This window comes from Enhydra lutris, unplaced genomic scaffold (genome assembly GCF_002288905.1).
Source record: "Enhydra lutris kenyoni isolate GAN:26980312 unplaced genomic scaffold, ASM228890v2 scaffoldscaffold5, whole genome shotgun sequence".
In the NCBI taxonomy this organism is placed as follows: domain Eukaryota; kingdom Metazoa; phylum Chordata; class Mammalia; order Carnivora; family Mustelidae; genus Enhydra; species Enhydra lutris.
This window is the reverse complement of record NW_019154089.1, coordinates 7,997,311-8,023,792: the sequence shown is the minus strand read 5'-3', so window position 1 is coordinate 8,023,792 and position 26,482 is coordinate 7,997,311. Positions and strand designations below refer to the sequence as shown.

Here is a 26,482-nt window from a genome sequence, read left to right as displayed (position 1 = left end):
CTAGCCAAACTGGACCTTCTCCTCCCCGCCACCCCGGCTTCCCAGAGAGTGGGTAGTGCCTTTTGCGACCCAGAGGCCTTCCAGTCCAAGAAAACTCTGGCAGTCAGCCCCAGTAAAGAACCCTGGGGCATGGGGACAATGAAAAGATCCAAATCAGACCCCAGAAGTGGTGAGAGGAGAACCACCATGACTGTGCTCTAACGGCCAGGCTCCGTGTGCAAGTCCTCTGTAGAGGCCCCCGGCAGGATCATGGGACGACCCGGTGGCCCCTGCCCCCACCTCCCTCCGTCAGAGCCTGTCACTGACGCCGCATGACCTTGCTCATCCCTTCTGGGCTCTGGGCTTGTTTTCCCCTTTTCTAAAGGTGAGGCTCCGGGCTACCCCGAAGACATTTTCCCCGAGAGGCGCCGCTTGGGTGACTGAGCCCAGCCCTCCTCCGACTGTGGGGAGTGAGCGCCCTGGCGCCTGGCGCCTGGCGCCGGCCACCTGAGCCGCGTGCGTGGCAGCGCAGAGGTCGCACTCCCGTCACCCCTGCGCCTGCAGAGGCTTGCTAGGAGCACCGACTCCACGGACTCGCCCGCCCGCGCTCCGCTGGAGGCCCCCTGAATTCAGACTTCGTATTGGAAGGGCCAGGGAGAGACCCCTGTCCCGGGCGAGGCCTGGGGCGACGCTCTCCCCTGTGGGACCCAATACGGCGGCTTGGGTCTGGGACTCAGCATTTGGGGTCGCGGGCGACGCGCGGTGCGCGGGAGCCGAGCTTCCATTGCCTCAGTCAGGCTACACCCCCGGCCGGGTCAGGCTCGGCAAAGGGGTCGCGCGGGGAGAGGGGCGGAGCATGAGGCGAAGCCGGCTGGGAGCCCCACCCCCGCGGCGCTGGCTCCCTCCCCTCCCCTCCCTTCTCCTCCCCGCCCCTGCGGGGATGGGGGTGTGGTCCCGAGAGCCTACAGTGGCTTCCAGCTTTGCGCCTCGCTCCCGGGAGCGTTCGAACGCCCGCAGCCTGTTTCCCCGGGACGCTTACCCCGCCGTGCGCCCCAGTCTCCCGCAGGCTGTCTGGCCGCCGGGAACGCTCCGGGCAAGCCCTCGACCGTGCGACTCTGTCCGGGGGCCGCTCTCAGCACCCCTTGTTGCAGCCGCGGAGCCGCGGTGGGCAGCATGCGGGACTACGACGAGGTGACCACCTTCCTGGGCGAGTGGGGGCCCTTCCAGCGCCTCATCTTCTTCCTGCTCAGCGCCAGCATCATCCCCAACGGCTTCAATGGAATGTCTGTCGTGTTCCTGGCCGCCGCTCCGGAGCACCGCTGCCGGGTGCCGGACACCGCGAACCTGAGCCGCGCGTGGCGCAACCACAGTATCCCGCTGCGGCTGCTGGACGGCCGCGAGGTGCCTCACAGCTGCCGGCGCTACCGGCTGGCGGCGATCGCCAACTTCTCGGCGCTCGGGCTGGAGCCGGGGCGCGATGTGGACCTGGAGCAGCTGGAGCAGGAGAGCTGCGTGGATGGCTGGGAGTTCAGCCAGGACGTCTACCTGTCCACCATCGTGACCGAGGTGGGTATGTGAATGACTCTCCATCTGCTTCAGACCCCTGGAGACTCCCTGGCAGTCCCTGGGTGAGCGTTCCCCGCTTTCCCTCAAACCTGAGTGGCTGGCGAGCAACCTGGGTGAGCCGTCTAACATGTGTGGGCCACCCACAAGAGCAGGACTTCTGTGAGGCTTATTCATGATGGGTTGGAGGAGATGGCGCAGGGACTGTTGTCACCAACTGTCTTTTCCTTTATGAGTTTCACAACAGAGGAAATTGTTTCCCAAGAGGCCTGTCCCAACTGCTCCGATATACAGTCCCTGTCAAGTTCCTGCTCCCCACATGAGGAGGGGTCTGGGGATCTCTGCTGAGCCCAAGTGCAGACACAAAGAGCCTTGCTGCCCGGTGTGCGATAGGCAGGTCTGACCTGTTTCCTGGCCACAGACTTCTCCAAGCAGCAGGGCGTCTACTGTTCTGCCATCCACCTTTTGGTGAGGCTTGAGGTCCTGTCTTGGGGCTCCAATTTCTTTGAAAAGGAGCAGAGGCCCTCCTGATGGTGGGCCTGATGGTGACTGGGTTCAGGGGGCCATAGGAGCCATAAACCCAGCCCCAATGTACTACTGATAAGCAGACGGACTCACTCAGACCCCTTTGAGCACAGGATCCAGTGGTGGACAGGGGTTTCAGATTATGCCATTAGCCCCTTGGGATTCTAAGTGGTTTGGTGGCAAGTTTTCTAAGTTTCAGGAGTCAGGCTACACACACACTTCCTCCCCTATACTTCTTGCTTTGCGTCTAGTAAGGGCCATGAGATGCTGGGTCCATTTGAGGAGGGTATACCTAAACTAGTTTCCTGCTTTTCCTTATCAGGAAGGTAGAATTTTCCCAGTTTCTTTTCCCCTACTCTATGTTCCTCCCAAGAAAAACCCGAGTGTGGTCCCTCGTAGCCCTTATTTCTTTTCCCAATGTGGCAATTGTCAGGCACCACAACTGGCCTTGTGCGGGCACCAGACTGTAGACATCTGGGGTTTGGGTCCTGCTCTCAAAGCTCAGATGCCCATGGGGCACACTGCCACGTTATAGAGGGGGGCTAACTTCCACCCTACTTGCTAATCGAGTTCTGGAGCCTGAATTCAAATTCTGGCTGGCTTGCTGTGTGACCTGGGACAATATATATTACCCTCTCTGTAGGGATAACAGGGTGAGGAAATACTCCAAGAAGAAGAGATAAAATTTGACCTGAATCTGGAAATATGAGTAGACCTTGTCCAAGCAAAGAACATGGCAGATTCTGTGGTTGGAATTCCCATAGATCCAGGTAGCTGGTGTTCAGGGAATGGCAGATGTGGCTAGAAATGCCTAGTGGGCATTTCACAGTGGGCATTGCAGTGGGCATTGCAGGAATCATTTCACAGTGGGCATTGCAGGAATGTTGAGGAATTGATTTTACTCTGAGGAGAGTGAGGAAATAAGGAAATAATAAGGGTTCTAAGCAAGGGGTAACATGGCCATAGTTGGCAGAGGCTTACTCTAGCTGCTATGAAAAACAACAAGACCAGTGAGGAATCTGCAGGAGTTTCCTTGGCAAGAGCCTGGTGGCCAGCTAGGAGTGGTGACTACAGAGTCTATAGGACCTGTGAAAAGTGGGCTCAGCCTGTGGACTACCTCTGGATCCCCCCAGCATTGGCACCACAGCTACCTTGGGCTGTGAATTGACCCTGATTCTCTGGTGTTGATCCCCTAGCAGGGGCTTCTAGTCTGTGCCCATCCTTTGCCCACAGCCTGTTCCTGGGGCATCTAAGATTGGGGGCAACTCCCTCCAACTCAATTCCTGGAAGTCTCATCGGAGCTTGAACTGGAGCTAGCCCTAGTAGCCACAGCACCCCCCGACAACTGGTTTGACCTGTCTCTTTTCCCTTCCTTGCTGGTGTTATTCACGTCAGGGTGAAGAGTGGGGTAGCTGTTGGCCTCCAAGGCCATAGCTCTCCCTGATGTGCTCTGCTCATAGTATCCTGTGAGCACCTCTGGGGCCGCATATCATCACATGTTCACACTAATGCAAAATGGTTTGCTTTTTTCAGCAGCCTTTCCCTTCTTTGCTTCCTTTTTGGGTTGTGGGATAAAATAAGAGACAAATGGGTGCTGCTGTTTGGGAGGAAGAAGGGGAGAAGCTCCAGGGTAAGTAGGGGGAGGTGGCTCTCCCCAGAGAGATAGTGGCCCAGGGAGAAGTTCTGGAGTCAGACTGGAGGGCCAGTTCTGATCCCACCCCTAGCCTCTTGGCTCACCTCAGCAGGTTACATCACTGCTAAAAGCCTCAGTTTCCTTAACTGTAAGAGGGGATCCAAGTGTATGAAAATAGGCTCAATATGACTAATCATGAAGGAAATATAAATAAAAAACACAATGAGATGTCCCCTCACATCCATTAGGATGGCTCCTATCAAAAAAATACAGAAAATAACAAGTGTTGGCAAGGATGTAGAGAAAGGGGACCCCCTGTACACTACTGGTAGGAGTGTAAAAAGGTGTAGCCACTGTGAAAAACAGTATGGCGGTTCCTCAAGAATTTAGAAGAAGAATTCCATTGAATCCAGCAATATCACTTCTAGGCATAGATACACAAGAATTGAAAGCAAAGTCTCAAATAAATATTTGTATGTTTATGTTCATAGCAACATTATACACGACAGCCAAAAGGTAAAATCATCCCAGATGTCCATCAATGGATTAATAGATAAAGAAAATGTGGCATATAGATATATTGGAATATTATTCAGCCTTACAAAGGAGGGAAATTCTGACACATGCTAAAATACAGATGAACTTTGAGGACATTATGCTAAGTGAAATAAGCCAGTAACAAAAAGACAAAAACTGTGTGATTTCACTTACATGAAATAAAAAGAGTCGTCAAACTCATAGAAACAGAAAGAAGTAGTTACTAGGGGCAGGGGGGAATGGGAGTTATATAGGTCAATGATATAGAGTTTAGATTTGCAGGATGAAAAGAGTTCTGGAGATTGAATAACAATATGGATATATTTAACTCTACTGAACTGTATACTTAAAAACCATTAAGATAGTAAATATTGTGTTATGTTGTTTGGGTGGGGGTTTTTTTTTGTTTGTTTGTTTGTTTTTACAATTTTTAAAATGAGGATCATAAGCATGCATAGCTTCTTTGGGTTGTTGGGAGGACACGGTGAGGCCATGCTATAGTCCCCAGTACCAGCAAATGGGCAGCATCCGGCAGTGTGTGAGGAGAGGTAGGGCAGGACCCCATTACCTCTGGCTGTACACATGGGCATCATGGGAGCTGTGCTAAGGTCAAGTCGCAGCCAGTATCATGGGTGATGAGTCTTGCTGAGCCCCTTTCCCCCTGAGGAAGTTCCAGGACCCACAGAATAAGACATAGTTCCAACCCCACACTGACTTGGCCAGTGCCCATGGGAGAAGTGGCCCTAGTTCAACCATAGGTTCAAGCCCAGGGGCCCTGAACAGGTTCTCTGTGTCCCACCTGGCTCGATACAGGTAAAGGAACTGTTATCAAACTGTTTCTGCTTTACACCTCTGTGCAGGATCTCCCAGAGGACATACTCTCTGGGGCAGCTGAACCAACACCTGACCCCCACAGGGATGGCAAGTTCAGCCAGGAACCCAAGGATGGCATGTTCTGCTATGGAAATACCTTTCATAGAATGCCAGGAGGCAGGAGTCTGGTGTTTGAGCTGGGACTTGCTTGAATGCATCTATCTGTCTGTGTATATGTATGTGCATAAGGTGGTTTCCTTCCTCAGGGGTTGTTTGTGAAGTCCAATTTATTATTCTTGTGTAGTCACTAAGAATTACATTTTTAAAAACTTCATTTTGATTTAATTTTTGACAGAGAAATTTTTAAAAATAGTACAGGGAATTCATATATACCTTTCAACCAGCTTCCCTTAATGTTAATAATTACATAACCATAATTCATGTATCAAAATCAGGAAATCAATGTTGGTTGAAGTACAATTAACCAAACTACAAACAGTATTTGAATTTCACTGGTTTTTCTAGTAATGTTCTTTTCCTGTGTTTGGATTCAAGCCAGAAGCCCATGTTGTATTTAGTTGACATGTCTCCTTAGTCTCCTCCAGTCTGTGACAGTGCCCCAGTCTTGCCTTATCTTTCATGACGTTAACAATTTTTATGAGTCTATCAGTTATTTTGATGAATGTCCCCTGGCGTGGATTTGCATGATTTCTCTCATGATAAGATTGAACTCGTATACTGTTTGGTCAGAATATCGTAGAAGCCATATGTCCTCAGGGACATATACCGGTGGGTATATGGTGTCAGTACAGCTTGTTTGTCTATTTCTAAGATTTTATTTATTTATTTGTCAGAGAGAGAGCACAAGCAGGGGAAGTGGCACACAGAGGGAGAAGCAGTTTCCCTGCTGAGCAAGGAGCCTGTTATGGGACTCGATCCCAGCACCCTGGGATCATGACCTGAGCTGAAGGCAGCCGCTTAGCCAAATGACCCACCTAGGTATCCCTCAGTACAGTACAGTTTGTTAATGGCAATGTCAACCTTGGTCACTTGGTTAAGTTGGTGTCTGCTGGGTTTCTCCACCCTAAAGTCACTGTTTTCCCTCTTCATAATTGATAAATATCTCAGGGAGAGACTTTGAGACTGTACAGGTATCCTGTTTATCCTCAAACGTTTACCCACTGGTTTTAGCATCCATCTGAGGACCTTCACAGAAACAAGTAACAGGTGGTGTTTGCCTAGTGGTGATTTTGCATCTCCCACATTCCTTCTACATTCCTTCCAATTTATTAACTGGAATTCTTCTCTGCATAAGAGATTCCCTCTCACTCCCACTTATTTATTTACAAAATTATTACTTTATATAAGTACAGACTCATGCACACTTATTTGATTCCATGAGTCACCATCTAATACTATCCTTATTTATCTTGTTGCTCCAGCTGGTCTATCTTGACCCAAGTTATTTTTTACTTCAAGGATAGAGACGGTAAGAATCCAAGGAAAGGTCCTTCTTCTGTCTCTGGAGTCAGAGCTGGAGGAACCTGTATTTTCCCTTGCAGGGTGGAGTGCCAGGCACCTCTTAGCTATGTTGTCTGTAGGCTGGCAGCACAGGAATGGGAGCAGGGACTGGTGAGATCTGGCTCCATGGATTGGGACTGAAACTTCTGGTGAGGAAGGAAGGGACCCCAAGCATCCCCAGTCTGTCTGATATGGAGTCTTTGTTGCTGAGACCTACTGCAGTGGTGAGACAAGTCTCAAGAGTGTGGCTCTCCATATAGCCCTTCGGTGCCACAGACCCCAAAGAGAAAGGGACTTCGTGTGAGAAGACTCAAAGGCCTCCTGCCCTAGGCTGAAGGAACAGAGAGGGCAGCAAATGTCCTGCTCTCCAGGGGACCTATATTTATCAGAAGGGCCACAGGGCAAGCAATAGGGGTGAGCCTGGCTGGTGGCATGGGCTCTCCTTCCCCTCAAACATGCCCACTTTTCTCTTGGAACATCATTAGGTAGACCTGACCCCCTTCAGTCCATAGGTGGGAAAAATGAGGCACTCACTTCTGAGCTGAGTACTGCTTCCCCTCACCCCCATGAAAGCCTTTTTGTTAAGGACCAGCTTTCTGTGACAGGTTCCTAGTGGCGCAAGGCAGGCATATTGCTTCATCACATGGACTTCTGTCCTCTCCAGCAGGTGGCTGCCTCCTTTAGGAACCCATGAGTGGAGCTTCTGGTGGGTACACCCTTGAGATTGATACAGCCTTCAGCAAAGGGGCTGGACCTCTAGAGGCCTTGTACCATCTTTCCTGGGACCTGGGGTCAGGGCATGGACAGAGTAGGACACAGTGATTCTCCACCCATAACCCAAAGGTATGAGGTAGGAAAAAGGGGGGTCTCCTCTGTTATCAGGGCACTTATGGGAGGCATTGGGAGTAGCAAAGGAGGGATGATGAGACAGACCAAGGCCGGTATCTAGTTGGCCACTACATGGGACTGCATAAGGAAGCTCCCAGGGATGTGAATCCTCTGAGGCCTGGGTGGGCTCTGGCAAAGGTAAAAACTTTGAGTAGTAGGCAGGCTTAGACTGTATTCTTTCTGTCAGGCCTACAAGCTACCAGGAAATACTGCTGGCTGGCATGGGGACTGGCCACTCAGCTGTCAGGACAGCCTGAATATTAACCACATTCATTCTCAGACTTAGCTCTCTGTCCGATTCCAAAGGGGAGAAGGTGTCGAGCCTCCGCTCAGCCAACAGAAGCAAGATTTTCAGAAAGGTCTTTCTAGAAAACAAGTAAAGGACACTCAAGGGTTTTCCTTAGCTCCAGTATGAATGCACTTCCCTGTTTGTTTACCATCTGCATCACTCCGAACCGTTTGCTTGTTGCCTCCCAGCTGTGTTCCTCTGACAAAGGCCACTAGGATCTGGGTGTGCTTTTGTCTGGAGGCTACTTCACCCACATCTCCTGCCAAGTTTCTGGGTAAACAGACTTTGTCCACCCCTCCTGGTGGGCAGCAGAAGCCTCACACAGAGTGCAAGAGGTAGGATGGTGTACTGATCAAAACAAAACTTTGGCAGTGTCGGTCAGAGGAGCTGCGGGTGCCTCAGGCCTCTGCATGGACAGGAATTTGTGGCAGGCTAAATTCAGTTCATGTTCAAGGCTAGCGCAGGGCTGCTGTCTTATCCAAAATCTCGGTCTAGTTTTTTTTTTTTTTTTTTAAGATTTTATTTATTTATTTGACAGACAGAGATCACAAGTAGGCAGAGAGGCAGGCAGAGAGAGAGGAGGAAGCAGGCTCCCTGCCAAGCAGAAAGCCCGATGCGGGGCTCGATCCCAGGACCCCAGGATCATGACCTGAGCTGAAAGCAGAGGCTTTAACCCACTGAGCTACCCAGGCGCCCCTTGGTCTAGTTTTAAGCATGCCTCTGGAGCCCAAAAGAAAAGCAAGGATCCCCATTTGGAGTATAGTGACAGTGGAGAGAGAATGGAGGTTCTTGGGAAAGGCTTGAGCCACATGCCCCAGCAATGGGCACAGATAGCCCAAGGCCAGAGGCTTTTGCCGTGTATTTGTATGACTGGAGGGTGAATTCACAGTGGCACCTTCCAGAATTGCCTCTCCATGCCCTTTATTTATGTTCCCAGAGCAGAGCTCAGAGACCTGTTGCAGATCCAGCACCAGGATGCAAGGGGGAGAGCCCCATCTCTGACTGTCCCTTCTCCTTCCCTCAGGTCCCTTCGCTCCCATCCTCACCATCCCACTCAAACCCTCTGGGTCTTTTGCTTTGGTTCTGCCTTCAGTGACCACAGAGCTCTCCACTGAGGCCTCCCCACCTAGGCTGCCTTTTCTTTATCTCTAATCTGAGAAGAAAGGATATGAAAACATTTTAAGGTTTAACCCACCTCGATCCCGTGAGCTCTGAGCAGTAGAGACTGGATTCCTGGTGAGTATAACCAATAGAATCTCTTGGTTCAGCCTGTCCCAGATTGTTTGTAAGGGAGATGTTCCACGCAGGAGAGACGATCCGAAAAGACATATCCTCATCCAGGATCCAAGCCATAAAGCAGGGTGTCTCTCCTAGGGCTTCTTTGCCTACCACCAGCTCTGGGGCAAAGGTTCAGAGATTTTGTCCAGGGGGACATGTAGTCCATAACAACAGAGAGTTCTGAAGCTGTCCCCACAGGAAATAATTTCCTTTGAAAGAGGTTGAAGAAGAAAACAACTAATCTGTACAGCTCAGAAACTCAATGAATTTCAAGTAAAAGAAACAAAAAGAGTTCCACACACAGACACTTTATGGTACAACTGCTGAGAGCCAAAGACAAAGGGAAAGTTTCAAAAGCAGCAAGAAAAATATGACTTGTCACATACAAGGGAATCCTAATAAGTTTTACATTTGACTTCTCATCGGAAACAATGGAGGCCAAAAGGCAGTGGAATAACATATTCAAAATGCTGAAAGATAAAAAGATGTCAACCAAGAATATTATTTCTAGCGAAATTATCTTTCACAAATGAAGTAAAGACCTTCCCAGATACAAAAACAAACAAAAAATATGGGGAGAAATTTTGATAGTTGTGCTGTCTTATAAGAAATACTTAAAGAAGTTCTTCAGGAGTTAAGTTTTTTTGTTTTTTAAAGATTTTATTTATTTATTTGACAGAGAGAGAGATCACAAGTAGGGACAGAGGCAGGCAGAGAGAGACAGAGAGACGGGGAAGCAAGATCCCTGCTGAGCAGAGAGCCCGATGTGGGGCTTGATCCCAGGACCTGAGACCATGACCTGAGCCAAAGGCAGAGGCTTTAACCCACTAGCCACCCAGGCACCCTAGGAGTTAAGTTTTTTTTTAATGCACAACTTAAGCTCTGAAAACTAAAAAACGTCTTTGAAAGAAATTAAAGGAGGGATGCCTGGGTGGCTCATTTGGTTAAGCATTTGCCTTCCGCTCAGGTCATGATCTCAGGGTCCTGGGATTGAGTCCCACCTTGGGCTCCTTGCTCAGCGGGGAGCCTGCCTCTCTCTCTGCCTGCTGTTCTCTCTGCTTGTGCTCTTTCTCTCTCTCTCTCTGACAAATAAATAAATAAAATCTTTTTTTTTTTTAGTATATGTGCTGCCAAAGCGAGCACTAAATAAATAAAATCTAAAAAAAAAAAAGAAATTAAAGGAGACCTAAATAAATGGAAAGACATGTCATGTTCTGTTCATGAAGCAGAAGGCATAATATTGTTAAGATGGCAGCACTCCTCAATTTGACCTATAAGTTCAACAAAAAGGTGTTCAGCATCATTAGTTGTTAAGTAAATGAAAATTGAAACCACAATGAGATACTTCTTAACACCCACTGGGATGGTTAAAATTAAAATGACATACAATAACAAGTATCGGTAGGAATATGGAGAATTGAAACCCTCACTCAGTGCTGTTGGGATTATAAAACAGTGCAGCCACTTAACTGTTTAGAAAACAGTTAGGGAGTTTCTCAAAACTTAGCAGTTCCACTCCTACGGATATACCCAAGAAAAATGAAAACATATATCCATGCAAAATCTTGTACGCAAAAGTTCGTAACATCATTATGCATAAAAGCTGAAAAGTAGAAACAACCCCATTGTCTAGCAACTGATGACTAGTTAAGTAAGATGTGGTCTAACCATACAATGGTATATTATTCAACCATAAAAACCACAAAGAAGCAGCGATACATGCTAAAACAAGATGAATGAACCTTGAAAATATTATGCCAAATGAAAGAAATCAGTTACAAAATACTACATATTGTATATGTTCCGCTTCTATTAAATGTCCAGAATAGGCAAATCCTTAGAGACGGCAAGTATGCTAGTGGTTGCCAGGGGCTGGGGGAAGAGAGTGGGGAGGGACTGCTAATGGGTGTGGGGTTTCTTTCAGAGGTACTGAAAATGTTCTAAAATTAGATAGTGCTGATGGTTGCACAACTCCTTGAATATACCAAAAACCACTGAATCGTACACATTACAAGACCGAATTTTATGGCATGTAAACTGTATTTCAATGAAGCTATTATAAACAAAAAGAATAAAAATGCCAGGGTCCCTTCCCCATTTGCCCCCTTGCCCGCCCTACCACCACAGTAGCCAGGAAATGTCTTGTTTGGTCACAACAAAGTTATGAAAAAGAGTGGACATGTGTTCTATTATTAACTACTCCCTAGTGTTGCCCTGGAAAGAAAAAAAAGTGTAAGATGACACAATAGAAACTTATTTTTCATTCTTAAGTGGACTATTGCTAGCTTTTCCTTCACAGTCATCTTTGAGATTGGTATCCATTTATAAAAGGAGTTTACACTTTGTGTCAAAAGTTTTTTCAGTTTTCAGTCATTGACCAGGAAGTTGTTATTTCTAAGAATTACTGTTTCTTAGTCAGGTTTAAGTGTAACCTGCTTCACTTACTTATTCATGCTGTTTATTCTAAGTCATGGTCTTGCTGTGAGGACAAAGGCAATAGCTCCGTGGAAAGGGAACTACCATTTCATGATGACTGAAATGTGTCAGACGCTGTGTCAAACACTCCACTTATATTTCCTGTGCTGGGCTCACAACCCCAGGAGGGGGTTATTTTTTTTTTTAAGATTTTATTTATGTATTTATTTGACAGAGAGAGAGAGAGAGCATAAGCAGGGGGAGTGGCAGGCAGAGAGAGAGGGTGAGGGAGAAGCAGGCTCCCCACGGAGCAGGGATTCTGATGTGGGGCTCAATCCCAAGACCCTAGGATCATGACCTGAGCCACTGAGCCACCAAGGCGCCCCACCCAGGAGGGAGTATTATTGTCCTGTCTCTGAAGATGAAAAAGGAGGCCCATCCAGGTGAATGAGTGCCTAAACTCACACAGCCAGAAAGAAAGTGCCAGGGCCCAAAAGAACCTGTGCTCTTCTTTCAGCATCAGACTGCCTTCTGGAGTTCTCAGTTCTACAGAGATCACAGGGATGATTTATCATTATGGTCCTTCAATGTCTTTGGTAAAGGCTAAAATCGCAGGACTGGCTAGTTGGAGAGTTCAAGGTTGAGGGTGATTTCCAAATGTGATACCTCGCATTTCCCAAACTCATTTTCCATTACCCCAATCGTTCAGCATTCAGCACTCATGCATCAACAATTTGTGAAGAATCCACCACCTGCCTAGCCTTGTGCAAGCATTAGTGATTGAAAATGAGTTCAGGTTTTAGAATTCTGTCCATGTAGAGGAGGATGAGGAGGGGGTGCCTCTTTTCCTGTCTAGCCAGAGAGCAAGGGCACAATGGCCCAGAACAGAGCCCACCCCGCCCAGGACAGCCGGGCTCATGCATGCACATATGCACACCTGATCTGTCCTGTAAAGTATGCTTGACCTTGAGCTTTGTGGAGGTAGCAACCATGTCCATTTTGTGCCCCACACAGAGTCTGGCCCAGAGCAGGTGCTCAATGACAGGTGAATAAATAAGCGATTCATTTCACCATCCACTAGAACTTGAGCTAGTTGTTTCAATGCTCTGGGCCTTCATTTCCTCATTTGTAAAATAGGGATAAAGAGAGTACCCATTTCACATGGCGGCCTTGAGACCCCAAGAAATAATACAAGGCACACAGTGAGCACCCAACATACTATAGTTATCATATCTGTTATTACTGCTAAGCAGCATGAGAGGCATACTCTTCAATGCTGAGAGTGACCTCCTGTCTTCTAGTACCTTGTGACCTGGGTTTTTGTTTCTTAAATCAAAGCTGAAGGCCAGATGGCCCTTGTGCAATTTTGGTTGCACAAAGAGCTTTCTCTGCTGTGTTTATGGAATTGTTGGTCTAATACCCTGAGGATAAAACAGACACAGTAACCCTAGGAAGGCATATCCAGTGCCCTACCCTGCATAACTTGGGGCCAGTGAGTTCCCACAATCCACTCTCTGTCCAGTGTGTGTGTGTGTGTGTGTGTGTGTGTGTGTGTGTGTGTGTGTGTTGGGGGAGGTATTATGTTTTAGAAATGTTGGCGCTTGGCCTGAAAGCACAGCTACAGAGCCATGCCAGCCAGCTCCTCCCTAGACTGTCCACCACGAGTCTCTGAGCAGACCACATGTATGTGTTTGTGTGCACATGTGTGTATGCATATACACAGAGACCCAAGGGACAGCTCTGTCTTATTTAGGAAAAGACTGTCTTCCACTGGGTCTAACACTGTCATTGTTAGCCCCAGGGACTTCTCTGGGCTCTGGCTAGTGGGGCCCCCAAGACACACCCCTCAAATCCCAAGGGGCTGGACACAGGTAGGGCCTGGCCTTCACTAGAATAACCCCATGGAGAAAAGGGCCCTTTTTCAGGCTGGCAGCTGATTTACCAGACTCCAGTCCCATGAGTTACAGCTGGAATTTGTATGCCAAGCCTGTGTCCTATTCCCATCCTTCGCAGCTTTCCAACAAGATTTTTGGGCATAGTAAGTCCTCAAGAGACAGCCCAACCTTGGAACTAACCATTAGTAGCCATGACATCAGCTGCCTTCCTCTGTTGGGTATGAGCAGGATTTCCAAAATCCAACAGCACCCACCTGGAACAGGTGGCTGCACATGGCTATCTCCTGTGCCACATGATGCCGATGGGGGCCTTCTGGGGCCCTTTCCAGGGAGGCAGAGGGACCTAGGGCCATGGTTGCATAGGGTCCAGTAGGAGAGCGATGGGGAGCTGGCCCATATCTCATTCTTCCCAGCACCCCACTTCAGAATTTGCCCTACTCCATTCCCACTCTATTATCCACTACAGGGGCATCTTTATGGGCGTGCAAACCAAGCAGTCACAAGGGCCTCACACTTGGTTGTAATACCCTGCTACTGATGTCTTGAAATTCTTCATGTTTTTGAGCAAGGGGCCTTGCACTTTCACATGGCAGTGGGCCTGCAAATTAAGTAACCAGTCCTGCTCACTATCCACACCATGTAATCCCTGCTTCCACATCTGACGGTCTTCTTTCCTTTCTGTCTTCAAGTCTTATTTATCCTACCCTAAGGCAAAATCCTGACAGAATAAATATTCAAAAAACCTACAAAGGAAAACACATTCTCTTTAGAAGAGCTTTTCTGCTTGACTGCAGACAGAATGGTGACAGTGGATAATAGACACATGGATACCCCTACCACATGTGAGATTTTCTCAGCTCTGCCCAGCGCTAAAGGCTGTGGTAAAGGTTTTTCACCCCAGTCCTAGCATCTTCCTTGTAGTGGATAGTATTTAATAAGCTCATTTGTCTGTCCTTTGGAGTTCTTGCTCAAAGCATAACATGGGTAAAGATTGAGTTCTGAGGCCTGAGTTGGTACCTAGCAAGCCTATGTACTTGCTATGACATCAGACCAACACTAGTCTCAGAGCCTGAGTTTACTCCTTTTTTTTTTTTAAGTTATTTACTTATTTGAGAGAGAGAGCGTGAGCGCGGGGGGAGGAGCAGAGGTAGAGAGAGAGAGAGAATCCCCAAGCAGGCTCCATGCCCAGCGCAGAGCCTGATGCAGGGCTCGATCCCACAATCCTGAGATCATGACCTGAGCCGAAACGAAGAGTCCAGTGCTCAACCAATTGGGCCACCCAGGTGCCCGAGTCTGTTTACTCCAATACAAAACAGGCAAAACAACATATTATGAGGCTTTGGAGTCTCAGTCCCTAATCTCTCTGTCTCTTGGGGCAGATTCCAAGCTCTTTTCTGACACTTTGGCCTATGATTTTTTTGGAAGGGTGTGGCCATTACTTTAGGTGCATGTCCTGCCTATGCTTGCTGACCCATGTTGCAGCAGGGCACCTGAATCCGGTCATACAGTTTTGGAGGGTTTGTGCCCTTTCCTCCGAAGCCCATTCAGGAACCTCAGTTGAAGCAACCATACTCCGGGCATGGTCTCAGGTGCGTCCTCTGGTTGTGCCTGAGGATTAGAGAGTCAAGTGCCTGGCCCGCTGTGTTTTTCCCCTGCAGAGCTGTGCTTAGGCCTTCTGCCTGGAGCCAGCATTGTGGGTGCCAGGAGAGGCGGCCTCATGAATCTTGTTATTGTCTTTAGGACGGGGGTGTTCTCAAGGACATTACCCTCAACATCATGGCATGACCTCTTAGTGGAAGGAAGTATACAGGGGGAGACTTCTCTCAGGTCTGAGTACTTAGAAAAACTAGCTTTTGCAGAATGAGTTTAACACTTTGCATAATATGGGGATCATGTGAGCTGAATGACTAGAATCCTCGGAGCCTGGCAAGCAGGCAGGCCCCTGGGCAGGACAACTGATTGTCAGTCTTACCCTTAGCTTGCTTATTTTGCAGTCCCTCCTTCCCTGTGCTGCTTGCCCTCGTTTCTTAACGTTTTGTTTTACACTTTTCTCTGGTCTGTGTCCTTCTAAACACCTGTCTCTGCTACAGAGTGAAGTGTGATATAAATTCGTTTTTGAATCTATTATTTCAGGGGAGCTGTGAGGATTAAGAACTGAATTGCTTCACGAATGTCAGGGAAGCTGCACCACCCCTGAGGGCAGGTGGGACTGGGCAGGAGGAAGGGACTTTTTCCACTAGACGGAATCATCTTGCTACATACAGCAATCTCCTGATCCACAGCCCTCAGAATATTTGTTGGTACCTGCATGTATGTATGTATGTATGTTTGTATGTGTATGTCTATGTATGTATGTATGTCTATATGGATATATATATAATATAATGAAATATAGAGAGAGAGAGACAGAGAGCTCACTGAACACACTTGGAAATGTTTGCAGCCTCCTTTGAGATTCTGCTGACTTGGCTTAACTAAAGAGCTGAGAACTGAAGTTTGTGTTGAAGCCCTCATTTTACAGATCCACCAGCAGGGACTTGTTAGGGCTACAACAGCCCACAGGCCCTGGGGAACAGAAGGAACCACCCTTCTAGGAAGGCTGGGTGGGAAGGAGTGTGGAGGAGTGTTGGGGGAGATAAAGAGCGCTGGAGAGGTGTAGCTACCCACCCTGACCCCCGCCACCCAGTGGGCCCTGGAAGTCAGGTCCCAGGCTTGGCCTGTGGTGTGAATGGAGCAGGGAGGAGAGGGTTTTCTACAGGAGTCAGCTCAGAAGATATCATCACAGACCGCTTGCCCTTTTCACCAAGGCAGAGGAAACTTCTATGCCTGGACCAAGCGACCAGGCCTTCTGCCCTGCCCCTGGGGAGTTTCCAACACCTTCCCTCCAGGCTCGGATGCCTTCTGAAGCAGAAATACTACCTTGCTTCACACTGCTTCACAGCTCAAGGGTCACCAGTCACAGCCATGGCCTCGCTAGCTTCTCAATATGGGAGGCAAGCAGAGAGCTGAGGTATCACTGTCCCTTACCCTCAGAAGAGGAAGGTGGGTCCCAGGGAGGACAGTGACTTGCCCCAGTAAGTGGCAGAGTGAGGCATCAAGGCCAGAGCTATGAGGTCTCTGCTCTCAGCACAAAGTCAATAGCCTGTCTCAAGGAGGAGAGAGCCCGTTCCAGCGGCCATGGGAATACTCCCTCAGTTCTGGGCTGGGGCTGGACCGGCTGGACGGCTGGGCTCACACTTCATGTTGTCTTCCCTGGCAGTGGAGTCTAGTGTGTGAGGATGATTGGAAGACACCCCTCACCTCCTCCCTGTTCTTTGTGGGCGTGCTCCTTGGCTCCTTTGTGTCCGGGCAGCTATCTGACAGGTAAGTAGCCTGGGAGGGAGGAAAGGTGCAATAGGGCCCCTTGTCAATTCACTGCTATCTTGGGGTTGGAATGAATTGATAGTATTTCTCCCCAGAGAAAGAGAGGACCCCAACAAGTCAGTAAAAGGAAGAGCCATGACGTCTCATGGTTTCCGGTCTCTCCGTCCCTTGCTTGAACCTCTTTTGTTCATTTTTCCCAGACTCGCCCTGCCAGGGCTTTGGCCAATGGTCAGGAGAAGGCAATGGCCCCACTGCAAGCCAGTCCTTTTTGCACCAAAGCTCTCAAATAAATACAGTGCTGCCATCACCACTGCCTCCCCATCCAACCCCTAACTTTTAGATCACAGGGGATCTGTCCATTACAGAGTAAGGGCCAGATAGTGGATACCCACATTGCTGCTGGGGGTCAGGCCCCTGCCAGGGCCCCAAGGACGCAGAGCTGACCCATGCTGGTTGTGGGCCTCCTGGAATGCGGAGTCTAGAGGAGACAGCACCACAGCTCCAGGAGAAGTACCCTGCTGGCCCCTGAATGTTCTAAGGGGACCAGAGCAGGAAGGCTCTAAATAGCAGTGTTGGGAAGGTTTCCGGGAGGAGTGCCTGTCCCTTCTCCTGTTACAAAGTCCCAAGGCAATGCAAACCCAGCAGCCTGAGACCTGATTTTGGAAAATGAGGTAGGAGACTGTTCTGCTCACACCTGTGCTCCATTCTACCCACTGGTCACTATCTGAAAGTGAAATGAAGACTCAGTCCAACTCCCATATCATGGGTACAGTGTAGAGCTACACTCCCTGTAGAGTGTACATCTGGTTGTACATTAGACTCACCTGGGTAAACTGTTTAAATCCCAATACCCAAACAGCATCCCAGAAAATGAGAATCTCGGGGGAGGGGTGCTGGCCCCAGCATTTTTTGGCACCAGGGAATTTTAAGCTCAGCTAAGATTGAATCCTACTGCCATAGAGGGGATCTTCATTCTGGATGGATGGAATTCCCATATTGCTGATATTAGATGTCTCTGCAATCTGCAATTTTCCAGAATGGGGTGGTAGCTTCTATCTGTGGTTTGCTCTGAGGACCAGATTTCTAGGGGGACCTTGCATGAGCTGCTTTGTGCTTTTGAGATACAGGGCCTCTACAGAAGTTTTAGAATCTCTAAAGGCACCTCCTGGGCAGATGGGTGCCTGAGACATCACCAGGGAAGAGCTCAGGAGGACGAGACAAGGAGAAAAGTCTGTCACAGCCCTGAAAACAAAACAGAATAAAAGGAACAAAGTCTGCTGCATTGCGTGACTCGGGGCTTGCCATGTGCCCGGAGTTACAGCCGCTGTGGGCTGCGTGTGCCATGTGCTGTGCTATGTTCTACAGGTTTGGCAGGAAGAGCATCCTCTTCGCAACCATGGCTGTGCAGACTGGCTTCAGCTTCCTGCAGATTTTCTCCATCAACTGGGAGATGTTTACTGTGTTATTTGTCATCGTTGGCATGGGCCAGATCTCCAACTATGTGGTGGCCTTCATTCTAGGTAGGAATGTTCTCTGACCCTCAGAGCTTCTCCTTCCAACCCTCTGAGAGGCCCAGAAAGAGGGGGGCCCCTGAAGAGGGCCTAGGGAGCACCTTAACTCGTGGGCTATGTTTCTACAACAGGATCGGCCTGGGATATACATGTGTTGGGCAGGGGGCTGTGGTCTCAGGATCTTTCATCTGGTCACAGGCATGGCAGGCACTCACAGGGAGCCTGCTCTGTGCTGCCCCTGGAATGTGGTGGTGAAGAGAAGCTGGAGCTGACCGGAACCACCCACACAATAATGGAGACACATTTCAGGAGCACAGAGCTTGGGAAAGACACAAAGTTGGGGTGCTGGGGGAGGAACCACCTAAAGAGGTTTTTGATCTGAGTTGTGAAAGCCTGGAACTTCTGCCTGGGCCAGGGCAAAAGTGTTTCTGACAGCTGTGCACAGCCCATGGAGGGACTTAGAGCAGCTAGTATGGCTGGTACACAGGCGGAGGAGGCAGGTGTGGACAGAAGTTCAGAGCCAGGTCCGCCATCACCAGGCAGGGCTAGTCTCCCCCTGAGTCACCGCACACCCCAGAGCCCATCAGCTGTGTGCAGGACGACATATTCTGTGGATAGTAGTCCTGTCTCCTCACTGAAGCCTTGCTTCTGGAGTGTAAGGCAGCATGAAGGGGACGCACAAGCTCAAGGACATGAGGAGGCCCCCAGGGCCCTCACCAGAGCTTCCTGGGAGAAAGTGAGGTGAACTCCAAGCAGCCTGGCCAGGATCAGTCATAGGAGCAAGTGTCCCCTGACATGCTATCTGTGCTGACCTGCTCTCTGACCAGCTGAGGGTGGGGGGAAGTGAGGACCACCTCTGGGACAGCAGACACCCGTTCCCATAATCTCTCGTGTGATGGTATACCCCTGTTAGCTCAGTGGTGGCCCAGTTTGTCCCTACTGTCACAGTGTAATTATTAATAATGTCCTTTTATTGTCAGTCTAACAATTCTTCCTGTCTCAAAAGTCTAAATCTGTTAAGATGGATTCTGATTGCTTTTAGGATTCTGGAGGACCTCATTAGCTTTGGAGATGCTGTGTCCTCTTAGTTGAGGAGGTGTGCACTCTCCGCGAGGTTGCCAAGACGGGATTGCTCACATTCCACTCCTGTAATCATTTGTGAAGAGCTCCTTGCCACAGCCAAGGTGTCTGAACGGGGGTAGGGGGAGGGGAGAGCATGCTGAAACCACATGGGCCCAGCAGCTAGCACCCTCTCTAGCGGGCCTCAGCAGGAAGGGGGCCTCTCTCCTCCCTGCGGGGAAGGAGGGGAACCAGATGTTCTTAAAGAAGGTCCTTTGTGTAGACGACACAGAGCTTCAGGCCAGTGGCACTAGAAATGAGGGACTAGAGGAATTTGGGATGGAAACTCTAAGTTCCTCATGCCTGATGGCCCCAAGGACACAGGGCTCCTGAGTAAAGCCTATTTGTTCTCATGGGCAAAATCTCCAGGCCTCCATCTTCCTAAATAAATCCAAATTTATTTTGCCCAGTTAACTGCCTTCCTGTCTTGACCGATCCACTAATTCAGTATTTTCCTAGCAATCCTCCCTAAACTCAAAAAGTCTGTGGCTTGCCTCTGGACAGAGATATACCAACATACAGACACAGACACATAGGGGACTGTGCAGGCCTCCTCAAAACAGGATTCTGCCTGAGGCCAGCGGACCCCTTTAAGGAGGACCTAAAGGACTGTCTGAAATGCAAGGGCAGAAAAACAGCAGAGAAGCCCCATCATTAGGACTGGGACACAGGAAGGGTTTGTGCCAGGTGTGACATCCCCCAGGTTCTACTGAATGGCCAAGATTGAGTCCTACCTTTCCAGGGGCAGGGGATGCTTGTGGGGGCCTTGGAACCTCCCCTCTGGGAATGGCTGAGGCTGGGAAAGCCCACCCAGGGCCTCCTGCAGGGAAGTCCTGCCCGCGCTGGCACTGGCGCTACAACCTGCTCCCCTCCCTGCTCCCCATGCCAAGGGGAAAGTAAGATCTTGTAAGATCCATCGGAGCCCAGATTTACAAGCAAGCCATCAGTGAGCTGGATGCTGGGTGCAAGGGGCTCCCCATTAGCCCGGGTCCCGCCCTGGCTGTCGATTTACTCCACTGTGCTCTAAGAAAATTGCTCACTTTTTTGTTCTTGCATGAGACTCTTTGTTTTGGGTTCTTGGGTTTGGGCATTTAAGAATGTCACTGAAAACCTACCGGCTCCCCCGTGCCGCCCCCCCTTCCCCAGCTGCAGACTCTGGAGTCAGAGCCTGGGGCGGGGCGAGGCGGGGCGGGGCGGGGCGGGGCGAGGCGGGGCAAGGTTGGGGCGCGAAGTGCCAGCGCTGGGCGGTGCCCGGCTTCTCCGCAGCGCAGCAGTGCCCTCTGGCGTCCCAGGGCTAAAATAGTGAATTCTGGGTTCTGAGTAAAATAAACGAAACGCTTGGGGTCTGGGCCTTTACTTTTGTCTTCTGGCTCTAGCGCAGGGTTGGCAAGACTCTATGATAATAATCTCAATTTAAGGGACTTCCCATTAAATTGGGAAACTGAATTACTCCCATTCTCAAAACGATGTAGCAATGGACTCTTTCTTTCCTTGTTCTACTTTTTAAAAAATTGTAAAGCTTGCCAGAGTCATAGGAGACAAGAAAAGGGAGGGAAGAAACAGTGCTAGCCAAAGAAACATAAAGGGGATTCACCTGGTAGTGAGTACTCTGGCAAAAAGATGCTGATCTAGGAGGAAATTACCACTCAGGACCAATGACACTGACCTTGCCTGCACTTCAGCTCCCCCTCACCATCTCCTACCATTTCCCAGAAATAGTGCCTGGAAACTGTCCACCGCCTTCTGGGTAAAATGCCAGGGGCTCCTCCTTTGGCCCTCGTAACTATTTGTTCAAATTTATTTTGCATAGTTAACTGCCTTCCGGTCTTGACCGATCCACTAATTCCGTATTTTTCTAGTACTCCTAACATCAACCTCCTGTGCACTATTTGTGCCAGCATGCTGACCTGTTTCAAACTCTGCTTCCTCTGGTGAATAGATGTGTGCTTCCTTTCCAAAAGGATGTAACTGATGGAATCCTCCTTTACAACTCTCCCCGCCAGAAGACAGAGGCAAAATTGAAATTTAACTCTGTCAATTGTGCAGTCTTTCTCAGTCACGTATATATTTTTAAAGTACTTTTAAATTGAGATACAATTTGCATACCATACTATTCACTGTTTTAAAATGTGTAGTTTAGTGGTTATTAGTATATTCCAAAGTTGTACAACCATCAACTCTTTCTAACTCCAGAACATTGTCATCACCTCCCCAAAAGCCCTGTATCCATTAGCAATGACTCTCCATTCTCCTCTTTTCTTAACCCCTGGCCACCACTAATCTACTTTTTGTCTGTATGGTTTTATCTATCCTGGACATTTCAGATAAGTGGAAATATACAACCTGTGGCCTTTGTGACTGACTTCCTTCGCTTGATGGTCCATGCTGTACTGTAGTGTGAACCACTATTCAATTGAATGGATTTACTTCATCTTCTTCATCCATACATCAGTTGATGGACATCTGGGGTGTCCCTACATTTTAGCTATCAAAAATAATGTTACTGTCAACTTTTGAGGACAGGTGTTTTTTGGATAAGTGTTTTCAGGTCTCTTGGACATGTACCTAGGAGTGGAGTTGCCGGGTCATATGTTAATTTTGTTTAACCATTTAAGGAACTGCCATACGTTTTTCAAGAGGATCAGTTGCATAGTTTTTTCTTTCCTCCAGGGCAGAACTTTTGTCTTTCTTTGTATTTTACTTTAATGCTACTGTTACCTTATTGTGTTTGAATTATAAGGTACGTCAAAGACGTCAAGGGAATGAGATGGGATATAAATACATTAAGAGGACGTAGAAATTTGCTGGCACCCCTTGTTTGCACTGTACTGTGTGAAGAAAGGCATTTTGGGATATATGCAAAGATAGTAAGGGTCACCTTTAACTAGAATGATCTCTAAGTTCATGAGAGGAGAGAGGAACGCCTGAGTAGAGGAATGTTAATTTGGAGAGAGTCCTGAGTATTTCCAGGGAGCAAAGAGAGGTTCTACTGTCTTCCACTGGGTGTTTCAATCAAAAGCACTGTACTTTCTTCATTCCTCTGTCATTCAGCACATTTCAGCTATTGGACCAAGGATAGAGAATTAGCTATTCCTGAGCACCTGCCACATGTCAGATCCTCTACTAGGCTCTTTACACATGGTATCTCAGTCCTCGTAATAAAGACCTCCATGAAGTAGGACTTATCAAAATCACTCTAGTAGCAAATGACCGTCGAGGAGGCTCTCTACAGATGCCTCTCTGCACATGGCCTTTCTACTCACAACCCACGGGTCCCTGGGTCCTGGCAACTGTACCATCTTCTTATTTCTTGAGCTGGGGTCTGGTGGGGTCTGCTGCAAGACTCTGTTGGTCATCGTGGAGATGCACGTCCTGCCTTGCTGTGGAATGGAACCAGTGGTTCCTGGGATGACCACCAGAGAAGGGCCTCGATCAATGTTGATGTTTTCTACAACATCTCTGTGTTGAGTGACTCTAGCCCTCTCTGAGTCACTCCATCTCAGAGAGAGTACTTGGATTGAGGTGGTAGTGACAGACAATAGACAAACACTCCTGATCAGGACATGCCTGTCAGGCTTAGATGATAGAGTTCATTCCCAAGAGACACTCTGAGGCCCAACCAGACCAAGACCTACTAGGAACAAAACCCTAAGGGGCAAACAAACCCAGGACAGGTATCCCCAGCCAACAGAGCCAGAAGTCACTGCTATCATCTGTTGGACAGCTGCAGGCCATGGAAGGTTTGCAGGAATCTGGGCTCCTCCCCTAGCGCTCCTCACCAGGGGGCTGGTCGGCTATCAGTTGGTTCAAAGACTAGCCCAGAAAATCCTCATTTCTTGAAAGGAGGGCCTGTTGTGCCCCATCTCCCATCAGCATCTCCTTTAGGCATCTCAGCTGAAGGACTGCTTGGTAAGGCCCGGTCTTTGCCTCCTGGTGATTTTTTTTTCTAGATGGTATCCATAGTTCAAACAGATCAGGCTTAAATCCTTACTGCCCCCACCTACTCCCGCTATGTGAGTTGAGGCAATTTGCTTCAACTCTTTAAGTCTCAGCTGATGATGTGTAAAACAGGTGTAATATTAGTTCTTTTTTTTTTTCTTTTAAGATTTATTTATTTATTTTGCAGAGAGCAAAAGAGCGAGTAAAGGGGAGGAGCAGAGGGAGAGGGCCCCCAAGTGGGGCTCCATCTCACGACCCTGAGATCATGACCCGAGCTGAAAACCAAGAGTAAGACGCTTAGATGGCTGTGCCACCCAGGTGCCCCAGAAGCAATCTTAATTCTGACATAATTATTGTGAAGCTTCAAAGAGATGATGTATGTCAACAGTCTAGGACCGGCTCAAACACAAATGTTAGCTAGGAAGATGACGCTGGTGACGACGACCACGATCATGTGTCAGGAGGGGTGGTTGTCTAAAGGTCAGAGGGCAGGAAGTCGTGTTGACAAGGTGCTCTTCGGGGTCGTACCATCTGTGTTGCTCCCCGGAATGGCAGAAGGGTAGATTTAAAAGGTTCTGTCCCCCATGGGCACTGTACAAAGTCAGAACAACTCTGTTCTGGCCTGAGACTCAAGCTTAGAGACAGAGGTTATCCAGGAATCCAGTGGTGTCTCTTCTCTCTTCTCTTACCAGGGTCAAGGAAGCAGGGGGGTGCTCCCCTGCCCTCACGATTCTACCAGATTCTCACTTGGTCCCTTGCTCTTTTCCGCAATCAGATCCCCTGCTGCTTCACTTCTGAAACTCTGCTTAGGAACAAAGTGCCCCCTATTCATTCCCACGTCATGATAATGACAGCCAAAGTGTTTAGAAACGTGGCATGGTGAGTCTGCCTCTGGAGTGGTAGGAGGGTCATTACTGAGGTAAGAAAAGATCTGGAAATAACTCATGATCCTCAAAGAAGTCAGGCCCCATCTTTGGAAATTAGCAGAGAGGCTGAAAAGTGCCCTAAGGGGTTAGGTCTATTGCCTCCAGTCCAGAAAAGGAGAAGCACACATTGTTGGCCATTTCCGTCAGTCTGGGTTTTAGAAATGGGCTGTTCAAGAGGGAACCACTGAGGCACACCTCTCATTTATGATGAGTGAAGAAGAAATGGGCTGGGGATAAGGAACAAGTAGGCGGTGAGAATGGGAAACTAGCCAGGTATAATTGATCCATGAACAATGGGGGGTTGGTGCAATGACCACCCTTCACCCACACAGTCGTAAATCCACATATTACTTTTGACTCCCCCTGAACTTAACTACTAATATAGCCTACTGTTGCTCAGAATTGATCAGAATGATCAGAATTACTGATGATGATGTGGAAACAAAGGCAGAAGGAAAATTATTAAATTTTCTTACAGCCTGCAACCCATTGACAAGTCCCTGAAACAGGCAGAGGGACATTCCTCTAGGGACTCAGCTGCCTCGATGTTAATACTTTGCTGAGGGTGAAAGACAATTCCAGCTTGACCCCTTCCTTCCCCGCCCAGGATCCTATAAGTCTACTTTACTATATAAAAACTCCTTTAGAAATTTCCTTTATCTCTAAACCTCCTAAGATATGTGTTGGCAGTCACCCCCTTTTCCAAGCATATGGCCCACTGATATACATCTGAAGGGTCTCATGTCTAAGGTTTTATTAGATGATAATAAATGACCTTTTCCCAACAATAGCTAGCCCTTCAATGTCCTAGAAACCTTGTTTCTAAATTCCTTAGAGACTTACACTATCCCCAACCCCCTCACAACTTAAAAGTATACAATGGGCCACTCCTCATGACCCTGGTGCAGCTCTTTCTGCCCACGGGTCCTGTCCCATGCTTTAATAAAATCACCTTTTTGCACCAAAAACATCTCAAGAATTTTTTCTTGGCTGTCGGCTTCGAACCCTAACGTTAGTTCCTACATCAATAACATAGAGTCAGTGAACACATATTTTGTATGTTATATATATTATATACTATATTCTCAAAATTAAATAAGCTAGAGAAAAGAACATGTTATTATAAAAATCATAAGGAAGAGAACACATTTATAATACCATGCTGTATTTATTGAAAAAAAAAATCTTGCATAAGTGGACCCAGGGACTATAGTAATCAAACGGCTCCTCTGGAATTAGCCCTTAGTTCCTTAGCCTGTGCTCAGGGCATATAAACACAACTGAGAAAATACCTCCTGAAAGACAAGACTGAATGGTCTTTTGAATGGTCTGTTCTGTGTTTCCTGGGCTACTTTTCTGTACTGGTGGGCTGATCTCAAACAAAAAGCAGAGCTGTTGGCCATTGGCCAGATCTCTCCGTCAGGGGAGCGGGGGAGGCGGAAGACCAAGAGTAGGTTCTGGAAAGGGCCTGGAGCTCTGTGCCAACAGAGGAGCTTATTCTTGGGCTCCCCCATTGCAACCAGGAGCTCCAAGAGGTGGGCACTATCTTTGGAAGACCCGTGGCACTGAGCAGAGCCAGAGCCAACAGCCACCTGTGTGTCCTGTGCCCAAACAGGGCCCAACACCACCAAGCAGTCTTGGGCCTTTGTGGTGTTCTGGGAAAGCTCTGTGAAGTTCTCTGGGTGTGTGGCCAACTCTAGGGCTGCCTGCCACCTGCTGGGCCTGCAAAATAGCTCCTTCTTTCTTTCCTTGTTCTGAATAGACTGTGTCTGCCTGGGCCTGATCTCTGGGTACAATGAGGCTGCAGGGAATTCAGCTCCGGGTGTCTGCGGAGCGGTTGGGGCGGGGCAGCTGCTCTGTGTACCTCCCAGGTCAGCTAGATCACAGTTATCATTTCTCAGGGCTCAAGGGTTGCTAATGGTATCCTAACACGACTTTGTTAACTATGAACTGTCCACTGTTTCCCAAGACCCCGTGGCTGTCTGTTTATAGTGGGGAAACCTGGGAAAGGCTACATGCACGGTGACCTCACAAAGCCCTTTGGAAGAGCCCCCACCATCTCCCGGGACACCCTGTCTGCTCCTCACCCTGGGCATTTATTTTGGAAACAGGGCCTCCTCAGAAGAGATGACCTCTTGGGGCTGGGCATTGAGACAGCCTGTAAAAGATAAATCTGTGGCTCCTTTAAAATCTCATGAAAACTCATCCTTCTCTGAAGGGGCAAGTCTTGGGTTGCCTCCCACTTTCCTTCACCCTAATCTCACCTCCTCTGGGCCCAAAGGCAAATG

At 48.5% G+C, this 26,482-nt stretch overlaps 1 protein-coding gene across 2 annotated transcripts in view; it reads left to right on the top strand.

The window, feature by feature from the left end:
- Window positions 1-1,152: 1,152 nt before the first annotated feature.
- LOC111141140 (solute carrier family 22 member 4) overlaps window positions 1,153-26,482 on the top strand; it is a 40,192-nt gene continuing 14,862 nt past the window's right edge. For both annotated transcript variants that reach the window (XM_022493488.1, XM_022493489.1), the window contains exons 1-3: window positions 1,153-1,545; window positions 16,596-16,699; window positions 18,065-18,219. In XM_022493488.1, the coding sequence (XP_022349196.1) occupies window positions 1,153-1,545; window positions 16,596-16,699; window positions 18,065-18,219 (652 nt within the window). The remainder of the gene's footprint in view (window positions 1,546-16,595; window positions 16,700-18,064; window positions 18,220-26,482) is intronic.